This window comes from Fusarium redolens (assembly GCF_020744475.1).
Source record: "Fusarium redolens strain MPI-CAGE-AT-0023 chromosome Unknown BKA55scaffold_1, whole genome shotgun sequence".
Classification (NCBI taxonomy): Eukaryota; Fungi; Ascomycota; class Sordariomycetes; order Hypocreales; family Nectriaceae; genus Fusarium; species Fusarium redolens.
The window spans coordinates 566,237-582,518 of NW_025763664.1; the positions used below are offsets into that span (position 1 = coordinate 566,237).

General features: G+C 48.7%; 5 protein-coding genes across 5 annotated transcripts; 2 read left to right on the forward strand and 3 right to left on the reverse strand.

The window, feature by feature from the left end:
• Positions 1–788: 788 nt before the first annotated feature.
• On the forward strand, positions 789–4,254 carry BKA55DRAFT_547895 (ankyrin repeat-containing domain protein). The gene has a single exon (XM_046191070.1). The coding sequence runs from the start codon at positions 882–884 to the stop codon at positions 3,993–3,995; it is 3,114 nt and encodes a 1,037-aa protein (XP_046055900.1). The 5' UTR covers positions 789–881; the 3' UTR covers positions 3,996–4,254.
• Positions 4,255–4,359: 105 nt separating this feature from the next.
• BKA55DRAFT_587947 (aldehyde dehydrogenase domain-containing protein) lies at positions 4,360–5,922 on the reverse strand (the record flags this gene model as incomplete). Its single annotated transcript, XM_046194724.1, has 2 exons — positions 4,360–5,740; positions 5,798–5,922. The coding sequence occupies 2 exons, from the start codon at positions 5,920–5,922 to the stop codon at positions 4,360–4,362; spliced, it is 1,506 nt and encodes a 501-aa protein (XP_046055901.1).
• A 401-nt stretch (positions 5,923–6,323) lies between these two features.
• Positions 6,324–7,534, reverse strand: BKA55DRAFT_682225 (uncharacterized protein; the record flags this gene model as incomplete). Its single annotated transcript, XM_046198305.1, has 5 exons — positions 6,324–6,575; positions 6,633–7,102; positions 7,151–7,219; positions 7,266–7,471; positions 7,518–7,534. 5 exons carry the CDS (start codon positions 7,532–7,534, stop codon positions 6,324–6,326), a joined length of 1,014 nt encoding a protein of 337 aa, XP_046055902.1.
• Positions 7,535–10,238: 2,704 nt separating this feature from the next.
• On the forward strand, positions 10,239–12,708 carry BKA55DRAFT_600839 (fungal-specific transcription factor domain-containing protein). The gene is made up of 3 exons (XM_046196549.1): positions 10,239–10,663; positions 10,710–11,671; positions 11,720–12,708. Exons 1-3 carry the CDS (start codon positions 10,438–10,440, stop codon positions 12,671–12,673), a joined length of 2,142 nt encoding a protein of 713 aa, XP_046055903.1. The 5' UTR covers positions 10,239–10,437; the 3' UTR covers positions 12,674–12,708.
• A 92-nt stretch (positions 12,709–12,800) lies between these two features.
• On the reverse strand, positions 12,801–14,123 carry BKA55DRAFT_682227 (uncharacterized protein; the record flags this gene model as incomplete). Its single annotated transcript, XM_046198306.1, has 2 exons — positions 12,801–13,716; positions 14,056–14,123. 2 exons carry the CDS (start codon positions 14,121–14,123, stop codon positions 12,801–12,803), a joined length of 984 nt encoding a protein of 327 aa, XP_046055904.1.
• Positions 14,124–16,282: the final 2,159 nt, after the last annotated feature.

A 16,282-nucleotide genomic window follows, 5' to 3' on the forward strand; every position in this document is an offset into this window, starting at 1 on the left:
TGTAAAGCTTAAAGTGAACAGGCCTTGCCCCTCGGGTGACGATGTGATTTGTCCCCGGGCTGTGCCTCTGTTACTCTACCTCGAGATTCTTGGGTGACCAGTTCTTCAGTGCTGAGATTTGAGTGTGCTCAATTTTGTCGTGGTTGCATGCGCTTCGTCCGAGCGTACATGTCTTTATTGCCTGTGTGGTCCCCTGTTGCTTGTTGTACTACACTTTGGTTTCATGTTTGCGATATCTGATGTATCTTGTCAATCTCTCCCTGCCTTTATTCCCAGTCTTTCCATCGGATCCTTCTATTTCCTTGCAGCTCATGCCTTGAATCGGATATCGTACTTGGCCCAGGCTGGTAATAAACCCGTCCTGCTTAGTTAACGACATCACATCGCTCAAGAACTTCCCCTCACTATGACTAGAGTGTCAAGGGTCCGTGGCCTAGTCTCACAGTCAAAGCGCGATCTGCTCTGTAACGGGGGTTCCCCTAGCGTCTTGTCTAGCTCGCCTCGATTGGAGCTGACGGGTGTGGACCCCCCTGGATCCTTGGCCTGGAGGGTGTGCAATATCGCGCTACGACTTCAGGCCGGCAGATCCGTACCGCCTTAGACAACTTCCGTCAGGGACTAGACCTGGGAGGCCATACCAACACACACTCTCCTTGGCTTGGTTGGGTACTCTCTCATGGCTGGGATGTACAGTGCGGTACCTGACGGTAGGAATTCTCGACTGGCATGCACCAGACCCGATCTCTGGGGTGGAACTCGTTCGAAAAGCGCCATAAAGGCTGATTGACCTCCCCATTTTTAAAGCTAAACAGCTTGTCTTTCGCCCGCACAAAGGGAACGAGATCCCCCCCATCTTGTTTCCATTCGTTTTTAATACAATAATGACCACCGTGGGAACCGCTCAAGCTGCTGCAGAGAGACACGACAAGGAATACTCTTTCATCGAAGCCCTTGCTCTAGGTCCGCGCGAGTCCTTCTCCCTCGTATCAAAGGAAGCCCTCGGCCTGCCTTCGTCTCCAAGCAGTCCTGTCCTCCCCGTCGCCCCATCAATCACAACCGTCACACGACCCAAGACTCCTCCTCCTCAGAAGAAGCAAGTCGTTCCTGTTTCTTCACAGGTTTACGTCCCTGCTAGTCCTGTCAAGAGCCCTACTGCGCCTGGCACCTCGCACTCCTCGCAGAAGAAGGCTCCTAGTGTTAACACCACCACCACTACTACAGCCGTCGGTACAGTTCCGAGATCGCTTACAAGCAAGAAGAGCAGCGTCATGGCAAACTCAACAAAGGCGCAGAGCGCTTGTCTGGAGCTATGTCACAAGACCACGGCGCTCGGCGACCGTATCTCGGTGCGCATGCTGGAGTATCTCACCATGGTGACCAAGCAGCCCCACGGTCTCGACACGCTCGCACACGATTTTCTCGACACGTGCGAAATCTTGTTCTCTATTGAAGCTGGTCTCGGCGAATGCATCCGTAATCAGCAGACATTCCCCGGCGATGTGATTTCAGAGCTGAGCAAGAAGTTCCGCGTGACGCAGGCGGATTTCCAGCTGCTGGATCAGATGCTGGGTAAGTTTCTTGAGAATGAAAGAAAGGGTGCCATGGGCCGTATGCGTCGTGGATGGGGTCGTATCTTTGGTGATAATGATATCGAGAAGATGATCAGTGCCCTTGGACGTACGCGTGAGAGTCTGCGCATGAGTGCGCTTATGTTTCAGTGGAGTTTGGGTAATGAGAAGATTGAGAATGAGCTTGGTATTGGCTACACCGGCCTCGCTGCTGCTCTCGATCGCATGGATACCCGTGCTGGTATGGCGCCTAGATCAAAACTCTCTGATCATGGTGGTTCGCAGTACAGACCTTCTTCTGCGTCGCAACATCGTGGTGTTGAGGGACACAGCGCCATGTCGATGGCTTCTCAGCCACCATTGCCTCCTCTTCCCTGGACGGAACGATCGTCTTCTATGCAAAACGATCCCCTCACTGCGTCACTCCACCACGATGCTCGTTCATTTACTGGTCATCATCACAACACTGCTAGTTCAATCGCTTCCAATGAGCGTTATCACTCTGGTACCACCGCTACCTTCGACCGCATGAGTACCTTTGACGAACACCACGAGACTCGATCGCATCACACCACCGTGTCAGATAGTGAAGCCTCTCTTGAGGAGCTTTCGGGTCTTGATCTCAACGGTGGCACAAAAGTCGTGCGACTCAAGGCTGATCCCTTCAGCATGCCCCGCTGGAACCCGAGAAACACCGTCGGCGCCGACGCAGCTAATCTCAAATCCGCTCTTCTCACTGCTGTGCGTGGTAGGAACCACAAACTAATCGAGCAGCTCTTGGATCGTGGTGTTTCTCCCAACACTGGTCCTGAACATCTTGCGCTGAAGGAAGCTGTTCTCAACAGCGACGCCGAGGCCGTTCGTCTTCTTCTCCTCTTCGGCGCTGATCCCAACGGCACTGATCGCGATGGTGTGACACCGCTCTTCGCCTCCGTGGAGAAGTCTTTTCTCGCCGGTGCCGTTCCTCTTCTCAAGTACGGCGCTGATCCTCGCTTTGCTATGGGTGAGGATAACGAGACTGCCCTTGCTGCTGCTTGTATCGCCAACAAGGTCAACTTTGCCCACCTGCTTCTTATCTACGGCGGTGATCCTAATCAATTGACCGCTACGGGCGAGACGCTCCTCAGCAGTGCTATCAACAAGAAGACGCCCAAGAAGTTCATCGATCTCATCCTCGACTACGGCGCTGATCCCGATTTGAAAAGTCGCGAGGGAAAGACTGCCTTGTTCGAAGCCATCCAGAACTCGCGCGTCGACATCGTCAACAGTCTTCTCGACCATGGCGCAAACCCCAACTTGCCTGGTCCCAAGCACATGCTCTGGCCCGCTACCTACCAGAGCGCTTGTCTGCAGGTTCTCCTGTCTCACGGCGCTGATCCCAAGAAGGCACCTGGTATCATGGAGCTTGCCGTTAGTGTCAACAACATCGAGTCAGTCAAGGTCCTCCTCAACGCAAAGGTCGACCCCAACCAGAAGAAAGATGGTGTCTACACACCCCTCTGCACATCCATTCGCGACAACCGCCCTGATATCTTCCACCTCCTCCTCGCCAACAAGGCAGACCCCAACGTGCCTGCTAGCGAGTATCCTGCTTTCAAGTGTATCACGCACAACCGACTTCAATTCCTTCCTCCTCTTGTCGACGCTGGTGTGAACCTCAGCTCTCCCAAGGGCATTGTCGAGACTGCCGTCAGTGTTAACAACATGGAGGCGCTCACATGGCTGATTGAGAAGGGAATGAACCCTAACGATAAGAACCCCAAGGGTCACTCACCGTTGACGACTGCTATTCGGGAGAATAGGATTGAGATGGTGGACTTCTTGCTCAACCACGGCGCTGATCCCAACGTTCGCGGTCAAGATTGGCCCGTGTGCATGGCCGTCCGCAACCCCCCCGTTCTCAAGCGCATCCTCTCCGTGCTCGCTGAGCCCCGCGCTTTCAAGGGCGTTATGGAAATGGCTGTCGTCGCCAACCAGCTCGAGTCCGTCAAACTCCTCCTCGCAGCCGGCGTGTCAGTCGAGGACAAGAACGGCGGTGTTTTCTCCCCTCTCACATCCGCCATTCGCGAGGACCGCAAGGATATCGTGTGGTTCCTCATCAACGAGGGCGGAGCCGACATCAACGCCCCCGGCGAGCATCTCCCCGTCGTCAAAGCCCTGCGCCGATACCGTGGGGATCCTGAGATGCTTGAGTTTCTGCTCGAGCATGGCGCTGATCCTAACAAGGTGTACCGCGGATGGAACGGTGTTATGCAGGCTGTTGAGAACGGCGATGAGCAAATCCTTCGTCTTCTGGGTGAGAAGGCTGGTTTTGATCTTGATGTTAAGGATGAGCTTGATCGAAGTGTTACTGAGATTGCTGCTTCGCGAGGTTGGGATGAGGCAGTTCAGATTCTGGAGGAGTATGCCATGACAAAATCTGCTTAATTTACTGGTCAGTGTAAGATGATGAATGCTTGGGATTCGGATGGGGTTGGAGTCTGCGAGATTGCTTTATGGGAATTGGACTGGATTGGATTGGATGGTTGCTTGGTCTTGTGTCCTTTTTATATATATCCTCTTGTTTACCTTGAGCACTTTTCTTTTTCTTTTTTGTTCATATCCCACTGGTATAGTACTACCATGTATCTGCTTATATTTTCTTTGTCAATCTATTTGTCGACGATAATACAGATGAGTTTTGAAGCATCATGACCCAATTGTGAATGTCTCAGTCAATTGAGCACCTTGCGCGATACGTTAAAGCGACACACAATCTCAAATGTTCTATTTATTTAATGTAATTGTGTATCTACAGCCTGTTCCCCATGTTGACATGAACAGATTTGATCTGCGTATACGCCTCCAATCCCGCCTCACCAAGCTCCCTCCCAATACCACTCTGCTTAACACCACCAAACGGCACACGAGGATCACAATCTTGGGAGCTGTTAATCCAGACCATTCCCGCCTCTATGGCAGCAGCAACGCGATGAGCTTTCTCCAAATTTGTCGTAAAAGCAGCAGCGCCAAGTCCATATGTTGTATCATTAGCCAACTCAATTGCTTCCTCCTCCGTCTTGAACGTCGAGATGACAACGACTGGCCCAAAGATTTCTTCGCGGAATACTCGCATCGAGGGCTTGACGTCTGTGAAAACAGTGGGAGAGATGTAGAATCCCTTATCTGAGCCTCCGACTTTCAGAGGATGACCGCCCGCTGCGACTGTGGCTCCTTCTTTTTTGCCAATGTCGATGTACTCTAGGATTCTCTCGTATTGAACCTTTGATACCTGCGGTCCTTGATACGTTTCCTTATCCCACTGGTTACCAACTTTGCTAACCGTATTAAGCGTATCAATAAACTCCTTGATGAATTTCTCGTAAATGGTCTCTTGCACTAAAATTCGTGACGTCGCGGTGCAGATCTGTCCTTGGTTCGACATGATGCCGAAATGCGACCACTTGACAGCCTGATCAAGCTCCGCATCATCAAACACAATCAACGGAGATTTCCCGCCCGTCTCGAGCGTTATGTTTTTGAGTGTCTTTGCTGCGACGCCCATGATGCTAGCTGCCGTGGCTGTTGACCCCGTGAACGCGATCTTGTCAACTAACGGATGCTGCACCAACGCAGCGCCCGTGTCTTTGCCCAGGCCATTGACGATGTTGACTACACCAGGTGGGAAACCAGCTTCTTTGATGAGTTCGCCAAGGACAAGAAGACTTAGAGGCGTTTGTTCAGCTGCTTTGATGACAACTGTATTTCCACAAGCAAGCGCAGGTCCAAGTTTCCACGTCGCCATGGACAGAGGATAATTCCACGGAATGATCTGCGCAACAACACCAATTGGCTGACGAATCGTGTACGCAAACTTCTTCGGCGTCGTGTTAATAGTCTGACCGAACGTCTTATCAGCCCAACCAGAGTAATAGCGGATAACGCCCACAGCCTCAACGAGATCATTCTCCAGCGTCTCAATGTACGTCTTGCCGTTATCCCAAGCGTCAATGGTAGCGAAGAGCTCGCGCTTGGATTCAATTAGATCGGCTAGACGGGCCATGAGTTGGCCTCTGTCTGAGGCGGGGAGGTCCTTCCATGAGTCATGGCGCAGTGCGGCTTTGGCTGCTTTGACGGCTTTGTCGATGTCTTGAGAATCTGCGGATTGAACTGTTGCGATTTCTTGTTCGGTGCTGGCGGTGTTAGTGGAGGTACAGTGGGAGGTACAGAGGGGGAGGAGGGGGACTTACGCGGGGTCGATTGATGTGAGGGTTTTGTTGCTTGATGAGGGGACGAATTCGTTGTTGATGAAGAGGCCGGTTGGTTGAGACCATTTCACTCCGTTGGGAGCAGTCAGTTCAATTGAGGCAGCCATTTTGGTGATATGATGAGATGAACTGGTTGATATTGGTGAGCCTTGATGTCTTGAACAAGCTTGGGAGGGGTCTCTTGTACTTGAACGTTGACGTATCTAGTATGATAATTGACTGACTCTTTCAATTCAACCTGATATAGCCTGATGAGAATGGCGATTGTTTCCGTCGTCTTGATCGCGCAGACCTTCTCTTTTTAAACCCCCGTGCAATCATCTCCACTACCGAGATAGGGAAGTGAAGCCTACAACGACAGCACTACACTACCCCGCATCTCCATCGACCTGCTCACACTGGGCAAAGAATTACATCCAACAGCGACAGCAACAATCACAGCGAACCTATGACTCAAGATAACAGAGAACGTTCTTATTGTCTATCAATTATCTCATTACAGACTAGTTCACTTTCGACTCTCTGCCTCTTCAGCCACAGCCCGAGGAATCTCCTCATCAAGCCCTGTCTCACTTGGCTTCCAGCCTAGAACTTCAGTGGCGCGACGGGGCTTGCTTCGGGCATTGCTGCCGAAGAATACTGAACCCGCGGGGAGTGCAGTGTCGACTTCTGGTTTGTAGAGTTCTTCTACTTGAAGGGTATCAATGAGTCCTTGGTCTTTTGCTGCTTTGGCGACTCTGTCTGAAATATCGGCCCATGTCTAAATTATCAGCTTTGTGAGACTCGTGTGAATGTGAGGTGGAGTGAGGTGACTTACCATCTCGCCAACACCAGGAAGATAAATCCCCTTCTCGCCCCAGACATTCTCATCCTCACTTCCCTTTGCACCATTCTCCGCCAAAAGAGTAAATAATCTCGCGAGATCTGCGACGTGAACATTCGTCCAGGCAGCTAAACCTCGACCCGCTCTGACTGCATGGCCCCTCTCAATCGCGACTTTTGAGAGTGCGGGGATCTGCACGCTGCGCTGCTTCACAGGACCTTGACCTTTTCCATAAATAATTGGAGGAAGAACAAGTGCAGTTTTGATAGACGGTGTTTCTTTTGCGATTTTGAGAATGTAGTTGTCTACCACGCGAGAGTCGTGGCTGCGGATGAGGTCCAGAATGGAAGAGACACCATCGAGATCGTCCCAGACTTCGTTGGAGGGTTCACCTGGTTTGAAGGAGGGCCATGATAAGTCCTTAACAGGCAATAAACTCGCACCAGAAATTTGAATCAAGTAACCTGTTCATCGTCAATTCAATACCTCTCAATCAGTTCAACATGTCTCACCATTTCCTTTCTTCTGCAACCCCCGATGAATCGCCTGCAACGACCCAATATGCTTATTCGACGCAACATCTGTCTCCATCAGCACACAATCACTTTCACGAAAGCACAAACGTACTCAGTACCACAGAAGCTTGTGAAGCCTCCTGTTCCACGAGCGCACTGTCATCTAGGTCACCCACCACAGTGCGCACTTTGGGATATGCCTTTGCGATGGTCTCAGCTGCGTTGGCGTCGCGCACGAGCGTGACGACGGTGTACTCGGGATGAGCTTGTGTGAGCTCACGGAGGAGCTGACCTCCTACGTAGCCCGATGCGCCGGTGCTGCAGAGATTTAGTAAGCGGAGGGAGAAGGGGTTTGGGGTATTACAGAAAGATTGAGGCCATTATGTGGTGTTTTCAGTGGTGATGTGAGTGTTGGGGCTGACTGGAGCTACGAGAATGGGGTTTTATGGCTGCATGCTGTGTCACGAATATTATTAAGCTGTGTACCGCTGGAATTACGACACTGCGGCGATAATGGCGCATGAATCACTTGTTTTTATTTGCCTGCAGATGCATTTATCAGCCACTTGAATAATGATGTTTATTACAGGAGGTCAAATACAGTAGTCGCGGAGACTTGCCCTTTTTAGTGGCCTACAGAGGATCCATCCATAGCCAACTGCGCTTCCAGATGAGGAATGCGAATGGTCCAAGTGGGGACAGCTCGTCGCTGGCTGTCTCACCAACTACCCGCCGAACGAGGAGCAAAAAGAATGGAACCAGAAACTCGAAAAGGCCTTCTAGCTTTGTAATGAAAATGCTGATACGTGTATTCGAACGCACGACCTGCAAAAACGAAGAGTGGAGCAGGGAAGAGAGTTTTGGGATTTTAGGTTCGGATTTATAGAAGGTTTATAGGTTCATAGGTAGATACCACTGCACCACTCTTCGTCGATGGTATATAGAGTTATTTTGGAAAATGAGGGTTGGTTGCATAGTGAGGGGACTGGCATATAAAGGTTGATCCTATAGAGGGTCTATCAAAGGCGCTGCAGGTCACTCCATGTATGCTCATCTTAACTTTTGGTCACGCAGTCAGCACAAACCTGAGATTTAGAAAAATTCCATGATGGTATTTTTTACCAAGTGAAACTCTTAATTTGTAAATCATTATTTGCTCAGATAAAATTTCTAGCTTTGGTGATATTTCTGGGCTGATGAGGACATCGGTATCGTCCCTCCTTTCTCGCAGATCCATAGTCCTTTATTGAGCAAGTGAAGCTTGGTTTATGACCTTCAGTTCCTATGAAGAGTCAGACCAAGCGAAGGACTCCTATGCCTAGGCGTATTCTTCACGGGCCCAACGACGGGCTTAAGTGTACACTTAAACTGTTTCACTGACGATAAACGAACTATAGTATGAAGTAAATATTATCCCCATGTGGGATATAAGCTGTAGTTGTGTTGAGATGGTAAATAATTCCACGGAACTTATAACTCGGACGCTGTTCGAGCTGGGCTTTGACGATACCTACATCTGACGCGCCTACGAGGGAGTATCGGGAGGAATTTCTCAAGGGCAGCCTTCTCACCTTGAACCAGGCCCTGTAGTGCACGCTTCAACCTGAATATCTACAATAAGCTGGAGAGAGGCATGCTCTTTAGGAGATCGAGCAAGGCCAACCAACCGACAATCATGAACATTATGCCGAATGGCCCAGTCGCATAATAAAAATAGAAACTTAGATGAGTTATCATTACAACTATCATACGACAATGGCCACCCGGTCAGGGATATTTATGTAAGCCTAGCCTCTGTTCAGAAGGTCCATTAACCAAGTTATTCCCGGACCAATTGCCTTGATCTACACGGGAGATCAGATAAGGTTCACGCAAACCTACCGCAGCTGGGGCCGAGCACGAGTAGCATAACATGTTTCAATACATACACTGCGGGGAGTTTTATGGCCTCATGCGGACTGGCTTTCCTGGTTTTCGGCTGTTGAGTTGCAATATCGACGGATGAGCTACCCACTACCTAATTAAGGGGCTCTTGCTATGTTTCAAGGAGAGATATTTTGGTTGCTTTGGCACAGGAAAGTCTACGCATGCTCAGGAGCATAACGGGCTGACAATGTTTGATAAACACTATATGGCCTTCTTCGCATTCGCTAGTTCCGCAGACCGTACCATTAGAACCCTCCTTGGCCTCTTTGGAGGTTTCGCCGACGCTTTGGTTCCACTTGCTGGTGCTGTCTCGGGAGGTGTTGGAGTTATCACCTAGGTACTGGCTAACATACTAGGAGGTTCGGCCTGAGACATCAGCCTGCGTTTGATTGATGATAGCAAGTATAGTGAACGGTCTAATAAGCATGCAATATGCTTATTGTAGGGAGATTGAGTACATATTTACCTTTTCTGATCTGACCCCTTTCAAAACTTTAGGAGTTTGAGAGGAGCAGATCTTTCAGTATTTAATTCAATTGTATTTTGAACAACCTTTAAGCCTTACTCTTCTTTAAGAGCCCCTTCATTCGACTTCCTTTTCTCCTGGATCGTCCACCTCTCATGTTCGAACTTTGTCATCTTTGGCCTACTTTTTGTCTTCTGTTATAGCCTCTTTCAGAGATCCGGTTTATCTCTTCTTCCACCACCAGAGGGTTTGACACCCCCTCGTTCCAGGAGTGTGACATTGAATCCCATGGGAACTAGGCTAGTGCCATGCGATTCTCGTAGTCCAGAGTTGCTTTACTGCTACTTGGTTATATGTAAAATTTGTGTAAACCTTATCAATATCTCAGCATGATAGATCGAGACAATGTATGAGAAATCATAGGCTATTTTCGATATGTATGAATCGTTCTTTGACATGAGATTCAAGATATTGTCGTATGAAAAGGTCCAATTCTCATATCGTATCGGGCTTCAATCAGGAGATATTATTGGCTAACAATCCAGGAGACCAAAAACCATTCTTGGGCTATTTTACCCAACAACGGCATAAATGCGAGACGTTATTGAAATCTACAGTGACATTGCAAACGCCTCTATTGGCTAACGAAGTCCCTTCACTAGCTCAAGCTAGCCTCTAAATGCAGAAGCCATCCTTCGCCACGATAAGCAGTAAAGTTAACGTAACCCCACCTCGCGGAAACATTCCCTTTTCACTTCCTCCTCGACAACACAATAACGCAACTTCCCCCGGGGTCAATATCCTTCATCAGAAGAAGCAATTGGCCCAAGACCCAAACCATCTTATTCTATATCATCTCATTCAATCGTGTTTCTCCACTTTCCTATCTAAAATGCCCAAAAAAGTCGAACGAACACGGACCTTCACAGGCTGTCGAACATGTCGTTCGCGCCACGCAAAATGCGACGAGGCTCAGCCTGAATGTGGAACTTGTCAGCGATTGGGGCTGGTTTGTGGAGGGTATGGAGCACGGTTGTTTTGGATTAGGGATGATGCTGTCAGGCCTGAGTTGCAGCAGAGTCATCGGGGCTCGGAGTATCGGTATCCACTTTTCTCCGGTAAGTGCTCCGGTCCGTCTTGGGGGTTGATGACTGATGAATGTAGAGAGTGAAAGGAGGTTGATGAGTGATGAGTTAAAGGGGAGTTTGGGGAAAAGAACGGCGCTGGCGTTGTTGGCGGATATAGATTCTGCGTGTGAGAAGAGCGATGTTGGAGATGCGTTGATGAAAGGTCCTTTTGGGGTCTTTCAGTCTGTTGAAGAGAAAGAGTTGACGGTGGATACGATTGAGTGTTCTCCGGATACTAACACTGATAATACGTCTACGAGCATGTATGCCGAGACTGATGGCTTCATTGAGGAGATTCAGCGAGCAGATTGGCCGGATCAACTTCCCGAGGATGACCTGGACATCTTTACGGCCTCTTTGGATCCTAACTTTAACATGAATGCTGAGGAATTGACAGCGGGTGATCAGATACACTTGCATGACCCTATGGCCAACTTCTTTGTCGATGATCCAATGGGGGCTGAAGGACTGGCACTCTTCAGTCCGGGCTTCATATCGCAAGTTATGGGTACCGATAATGCTACGCTTACAGAGGAAAATATTGGCCCGGAACTACAAGCGTCAATGAACGAATTAGTTCCATATCCAAGAACCATCGCAAGCCATTCTGGACTCCCCGAAGAAGCAGAGCCACTACTCAGGCACTACAGACAACACATCGCTGGCCAACGGTCAACCATGCAAGCGAAAAGGAAATCTCCTTGGGAGATCATCTTTCTCCCTTGCGCCCTCGAGACATTCGCCGAATTATCACTATGGAATGAAGCTTCCCACACCCGCTCTTCTATCTTTTATACCCTGCTTGCTCATAGTGCACTGCAACTTCACATGTCGAAGGCACCAAGTTCTCTATCGGCAGATTGGAAAGAAATTGGATTGAAGAACCATGAACGAGCACAGAATCATCTTCGACAGGCGCTGCAGCATGAGATGTTTGGGCCGAGGCAGGCGAGTTATAAGGAGCTCTTGATGGCTATTCTAGCTATGGCGATGACTTCGGTAAGTCCCCGGTCCCCAATCTTATGATCAAGTACCAACAAACGTTAGTTACACAATGGGGCTCGTGCATTCCGCATCTTTCTCCTCGATGCGGAAAGACTCATCCGTCTTCGCGGTCTAGCCAACCAAGCCCAAAATCCCTTCAAATCTCGTCTTTTGCACCATATGTATACTCATCTCCGTGTTATCGCAGAGAGTATATCACTTTGGAGCGAACCTCTCCCCGAAAGCTCCTCTGAGATCCAAGGTCGTGAGCAATTTCGAACATTCCGTATTACAGAAGAGGGTTTGAACATAGGTCTTGATCCCGCTCAAGAAAAGACCGATGAGCTTGGGTATAATGACATCCATCTTGAAGTCCAAGGGCGCTGGACTCAGACTCTTTATCCGGTTATATATGGGATACCCGAATCTCTTATGACGCTATTGTCACAGACTGTCTCGTTGTCCAATGAAAAGAATCGCCTGGAATCTGTCGCGCGTTGCAACCCTTCTATCTCAGAAGCCCTCTCAAAACACACCAAAACCCTTGAAAACAGAATCTGGGCCTGGCCGTCAACTCTCGATCCCACCGAACCCGTCAAAATGCCCACAGGCGACGAAGATCTCGTCCGCCACCCCCAAGTCCGCTCCATGACCCTCGCAATCCACCAAGCTTTGGTTATTTACTTCTACCGAAGAGTCTACGACATGAACGCCATGATCTTACAAGACCTTGTTCGGAAGACATTGGAGTATCTTGAGCCGTGTTTGAGTGAGTTGATCGATGATCAGGATTTCGCTACGAGCTTGGCGTGGCCTGCTTTTGTGGCCGCCTGTGAAGCTGTGAGTCCGGATTTGCAGGAACGAGCGTTGAAGTGTCTGGGCGTTACGGATGATAAGGGGGTTTATTTTACGAATAGGCCGGCGGGGATAGTTGTGCCGCTGATTTGGGAGAGGAGGAAGCAATCTGGGGATTGGACTACGAGTTGGCAGAGTCTTGTGCAGGAAAGTCTAGCGTAGAACACAATGCCCTTCTTCTGATAATGAAATTTCACCTTTCGCGATAAATGTCATCTTCTTTTTCGTGAAGTCATTTTGTCTATTTTACCATTTTAAATCATTAAACCATAATACGAGTTATTTCATTCTAAGCCAACTTGACACCAGCATCCTTCAGGAGCTGCGCAAGCTCAGCCCTCTCGTCATCCTCCAAAAGAGCAAATGGCTTTCGCAGACCTCCTGTCTTCCAACCCTGCAACTCCATACCAGTCTTGATACCAGCACCATAATGATGCGCCTCCAAGAACTTGCAAACAGGGAAGATCTTAGACCAAAGCTCTCTTCCCTTCTTCAAATCGCCATCAACAGCGATAGCGTTCCAAAGCTGCACTGAAAGTTCAGGAAGGACATTGGTAGTTCCCCAGACAGAGCCCTTGGCACCAGCGCAGAGACCGTAGAAAGTCAATGTGTCCCAGCCGTTGAGAGCGGTGATGTCGTTGTGGTGGTGGAAGAGAAGATCTGTAAGAGCGGGTGCATTTCCAGAAGTATCCTTCAAATACTTGACTCCGACATCTGAAAGACCAGCAATTTCCGCAGGTGACAAGCTAACGCCGCTCGCACTGGGAATGTTGTAATACATAATCGGCAATCCACTCTCCTTGTGAATCTCACCAAACATCTCCCTCAACTGCTTCAGATTGGGCGCATCGTAGAACGGTGGCACAATCATAGTAGCAGCAGCTCCAACTTCAGCGGCGTGCTTAGCGAGTTCTACAACGCCCGAGGTGGTGAGGTCGCCGATGCCAGCGACGACGGGAACACGACCAGCTGCGGATTTGATGCATTGGTCGAGAACATCTTTGCGCTCTTGGAGGGTGAGGGCTGTGAATTCACCGGTGCTGCCGCCGGGGACTAGGCCGTGCACGCCGGCGGAGATTTGACGCTGGATGTGGGCGTCAAGGGCGGGGAGATCGACTGTGCCGTCGGGTTTGAAGGGGGTTATGAGGGCGACTAGGATGCCTGTGAGTTCTTGGGGGCCATTGTGATGTGTTTGATGTAAGACACTTGGATGAGTGAGTGATTGATACGAGATGAATGTTTATGATGAAACTCTTGATTCTGCTTGTCTATTATATGCTTCTTCTTTTTATCAAGTCTGTACCAATTGGTATACCCCGCGTTGTTCTCTATCAGTCTCAAGAAGATGGTCTCGTCAAAATAGGTAAGTCTCCACGACGTGGGCGGAGATGCTTGCCAACCTGCGATTTGTGGGGTATCAGCTGCCACACAACGCCGAATTTGTTAGACCAAAGTCAAAAGGAGACAGAGAAATTAAAGAAGAGCACTTTATTGGTAAGCTTTTTTGCCTTCCTGTTTGAGAGTTGCTAATTGGGTCCAAGCACGCGGGATCGTCGCAATTGAATCTCCGGCTTACGGCCTGTGCGAAGGCAGCCTGCACAGCGACCTCCATGTTCTCAAGCACCATCAAAGGGAGTCAACTATTTAGTGGTATGATAGCAACGCACAGTTTGAAGTGTTTCGAGGTGCAGCAAGGGGGTTGCGTCGGTCACCAAGCTCACTTCGTACTTCAGTGTGATCTCTGTGACGGTCTAGCCGGCAGTTGTTAAGACCAAGTGGAGGGCGCAAGACATCAGTATCGGAACTCCACCTTTCATGATCTCTATATCTGGAATGCACAGAATTTCGGGTTGTTGGAGCCCAGAATCTGATGTGATTGGTCTCCTGGGGTGGTTTCTTCTCATGTATTCATCGAGTTACTGAAATCAGATCAGAAAGGCACAAACCAGTATCTGATGTTTGAGCTTCAGCTTCTTTGCGTATAAGAACCATTTGAGTAGTTTTAGCTGAGTTTATTAACAATTATTGGAGCTGTACGTTGTGTAGTTCTCTCTAGATATCACGAACCTAAGTACTTACCTCGGACCAGATCTCAACATCGAGTTGGAGTCTGTCTCAAGATTTTACTTGTTGTAGTAAGAAAGGAATAGTCAGGAAACGAAACAGTTACAGTCTCGGAAATCTATATGCTATCGTGCACAGAGTAAGACTGTCAGGTGGTAGCAGACTCCGGTTCAATTTCTGAAGTTCCAAGCTCAAGACTAGGAGTTATGAAATCATTTTGCTTTAATAAAAGTATATAAGAACTTGAAAAAGGAAACTAAGCATCCTTTTTCAGACATCCCGGAAGTCTCAGACATAAGTAGAACGCAAACAGTCTCTCTACAGCTTGAAAGTGACAAAACCCTTAATACTATCTCGGGTGATGCTCGTGTCAAATCAGGCTTGTCTTCTTTACTGTGTTCGAGAAGGGCAGAAATGACAACGTAACTATGTGATGCTAAGGACATTTTGTAGTATATCCAGGTTTCTTCTCAATCATAAGCGTAATCTTAAGAATCTCAGTCAGATTGGTCAAACGCGGAGGTGGGGGATCATGCGTTGTCAGATCCATGGAACATTCGGTGCATTAGTCTGTGTCATGTTTAAATATCATGCACTTGGAAGGAAGTGCTTACAGCCACGCCTCGGTATCTATGGGGATTTCGGGGTTGTTAGTCGGATATCCAAGGCCCGATGCTATCCATCAGTTTGACATGGAAGATTATGTAATATATCTATTCGACGACTCTATCATGTAATCTGTAAGCTCACATTAGGCTACAATTGAGTTGTGATATCAGGATAAAATTATCAATTGTGAGTTGCTCGTTCGAGCCTTTAGACAATGAGTAGCCTACGAAGAGATGATCCAGGTCCAGCGTAGCCAGAAGTAGAAATGAATCAAATGGACCATTCATGATTCCAGTACATTGTTCAGATAAGAAATCATAGATATTAATTATCATGTTACTTCACAAGCCCGAAGTCACCGCGGTAGCTTACTCATTCGGATTCTGCATTCAGTACACGAGGATGTCGACTTGGCAACCCCCAACAGATAACGGAAAGGCAAGTGGATAACATTAGAGCTTGGCGAATGCTAAGAAACTGGAGAATTGACACGTGGGGGGGGGGGGGGGCGGAGAAAGGGTCTGATGAACACCCCCAGGATCTATCACTTGGCACTTTCATGGATGGCAGATTCCAGCATTGGCATGATTCCTCAGCTGGCTTGGCAAATGCATATTACTTGCCTTTTTGGATGGCTTGGTCTAGACCTCTAGGGTAACGTTTAAGAAGAAGTACAAGTAAGCCTTTGGGCATTTGGATTAGGAGAGGATTATTTGTGATGGGACTAGTTGGAGAGTATGTGCCACGACAATGGCCGAAGCAAGCCGTAAGAGAGAAAGAGAAAGTTGATAAATATGCAACGATGTCTCTCTGTCAGAGAAGACTCGTTCATTTCATCCAAAGACATCGTAACGATTGCCTTGACTATATCGCAGGGCGGATCGCAACTCATCCAGGCCTCAAATCCATGGTTCTGTCGAGACTTTCCACTAGCCTTCTGCACATACCATTACAAACTTACTCTTTCCAAAAGGCAGCTCGGATTCAACGGACAATGTCAAGCTTATCGAAATCTGTCATCAGCAAATACCTCAGCTCATGCTCAGCTCCACCAGCTTCGCCCCCTTCCGCACTGCACAGATCATGCATGAACATGAT

Excerpts from the sequence above, each read along its gene's own strand:
- BKA55DRAFT_600839 (XM_046196549.1), top strand. The coding sequence starts at position 10,438 with ATGCCCAAAAAAGTCGAACGAACACGGACCTTCACAGGCTGTCGAACA. Across the intron at positions 10,664-10,709 it reads TCGGTATCCACTTTTCTCCG|AGAGTGAAAGGAGGTTGATG; the intron begins GTAAGTGCTCCG and ends TGATGAATGTAG. Across the intron at positions 11,672-11,719 it reads TAGCTATGGCGATGACTTCG|TTACACAATGGGGCTCGTGC; the intron begins GTAAGTCCCCGG and ends AACAAACGTTAG.
- BKA55DRAFT_547895 (XM_046191070.1), top strand. The coding sequence starts at position 882 with ATGACCACCGTGGGAACCGCTCAAGCTGCTGCAGAGAGACACGACAAG.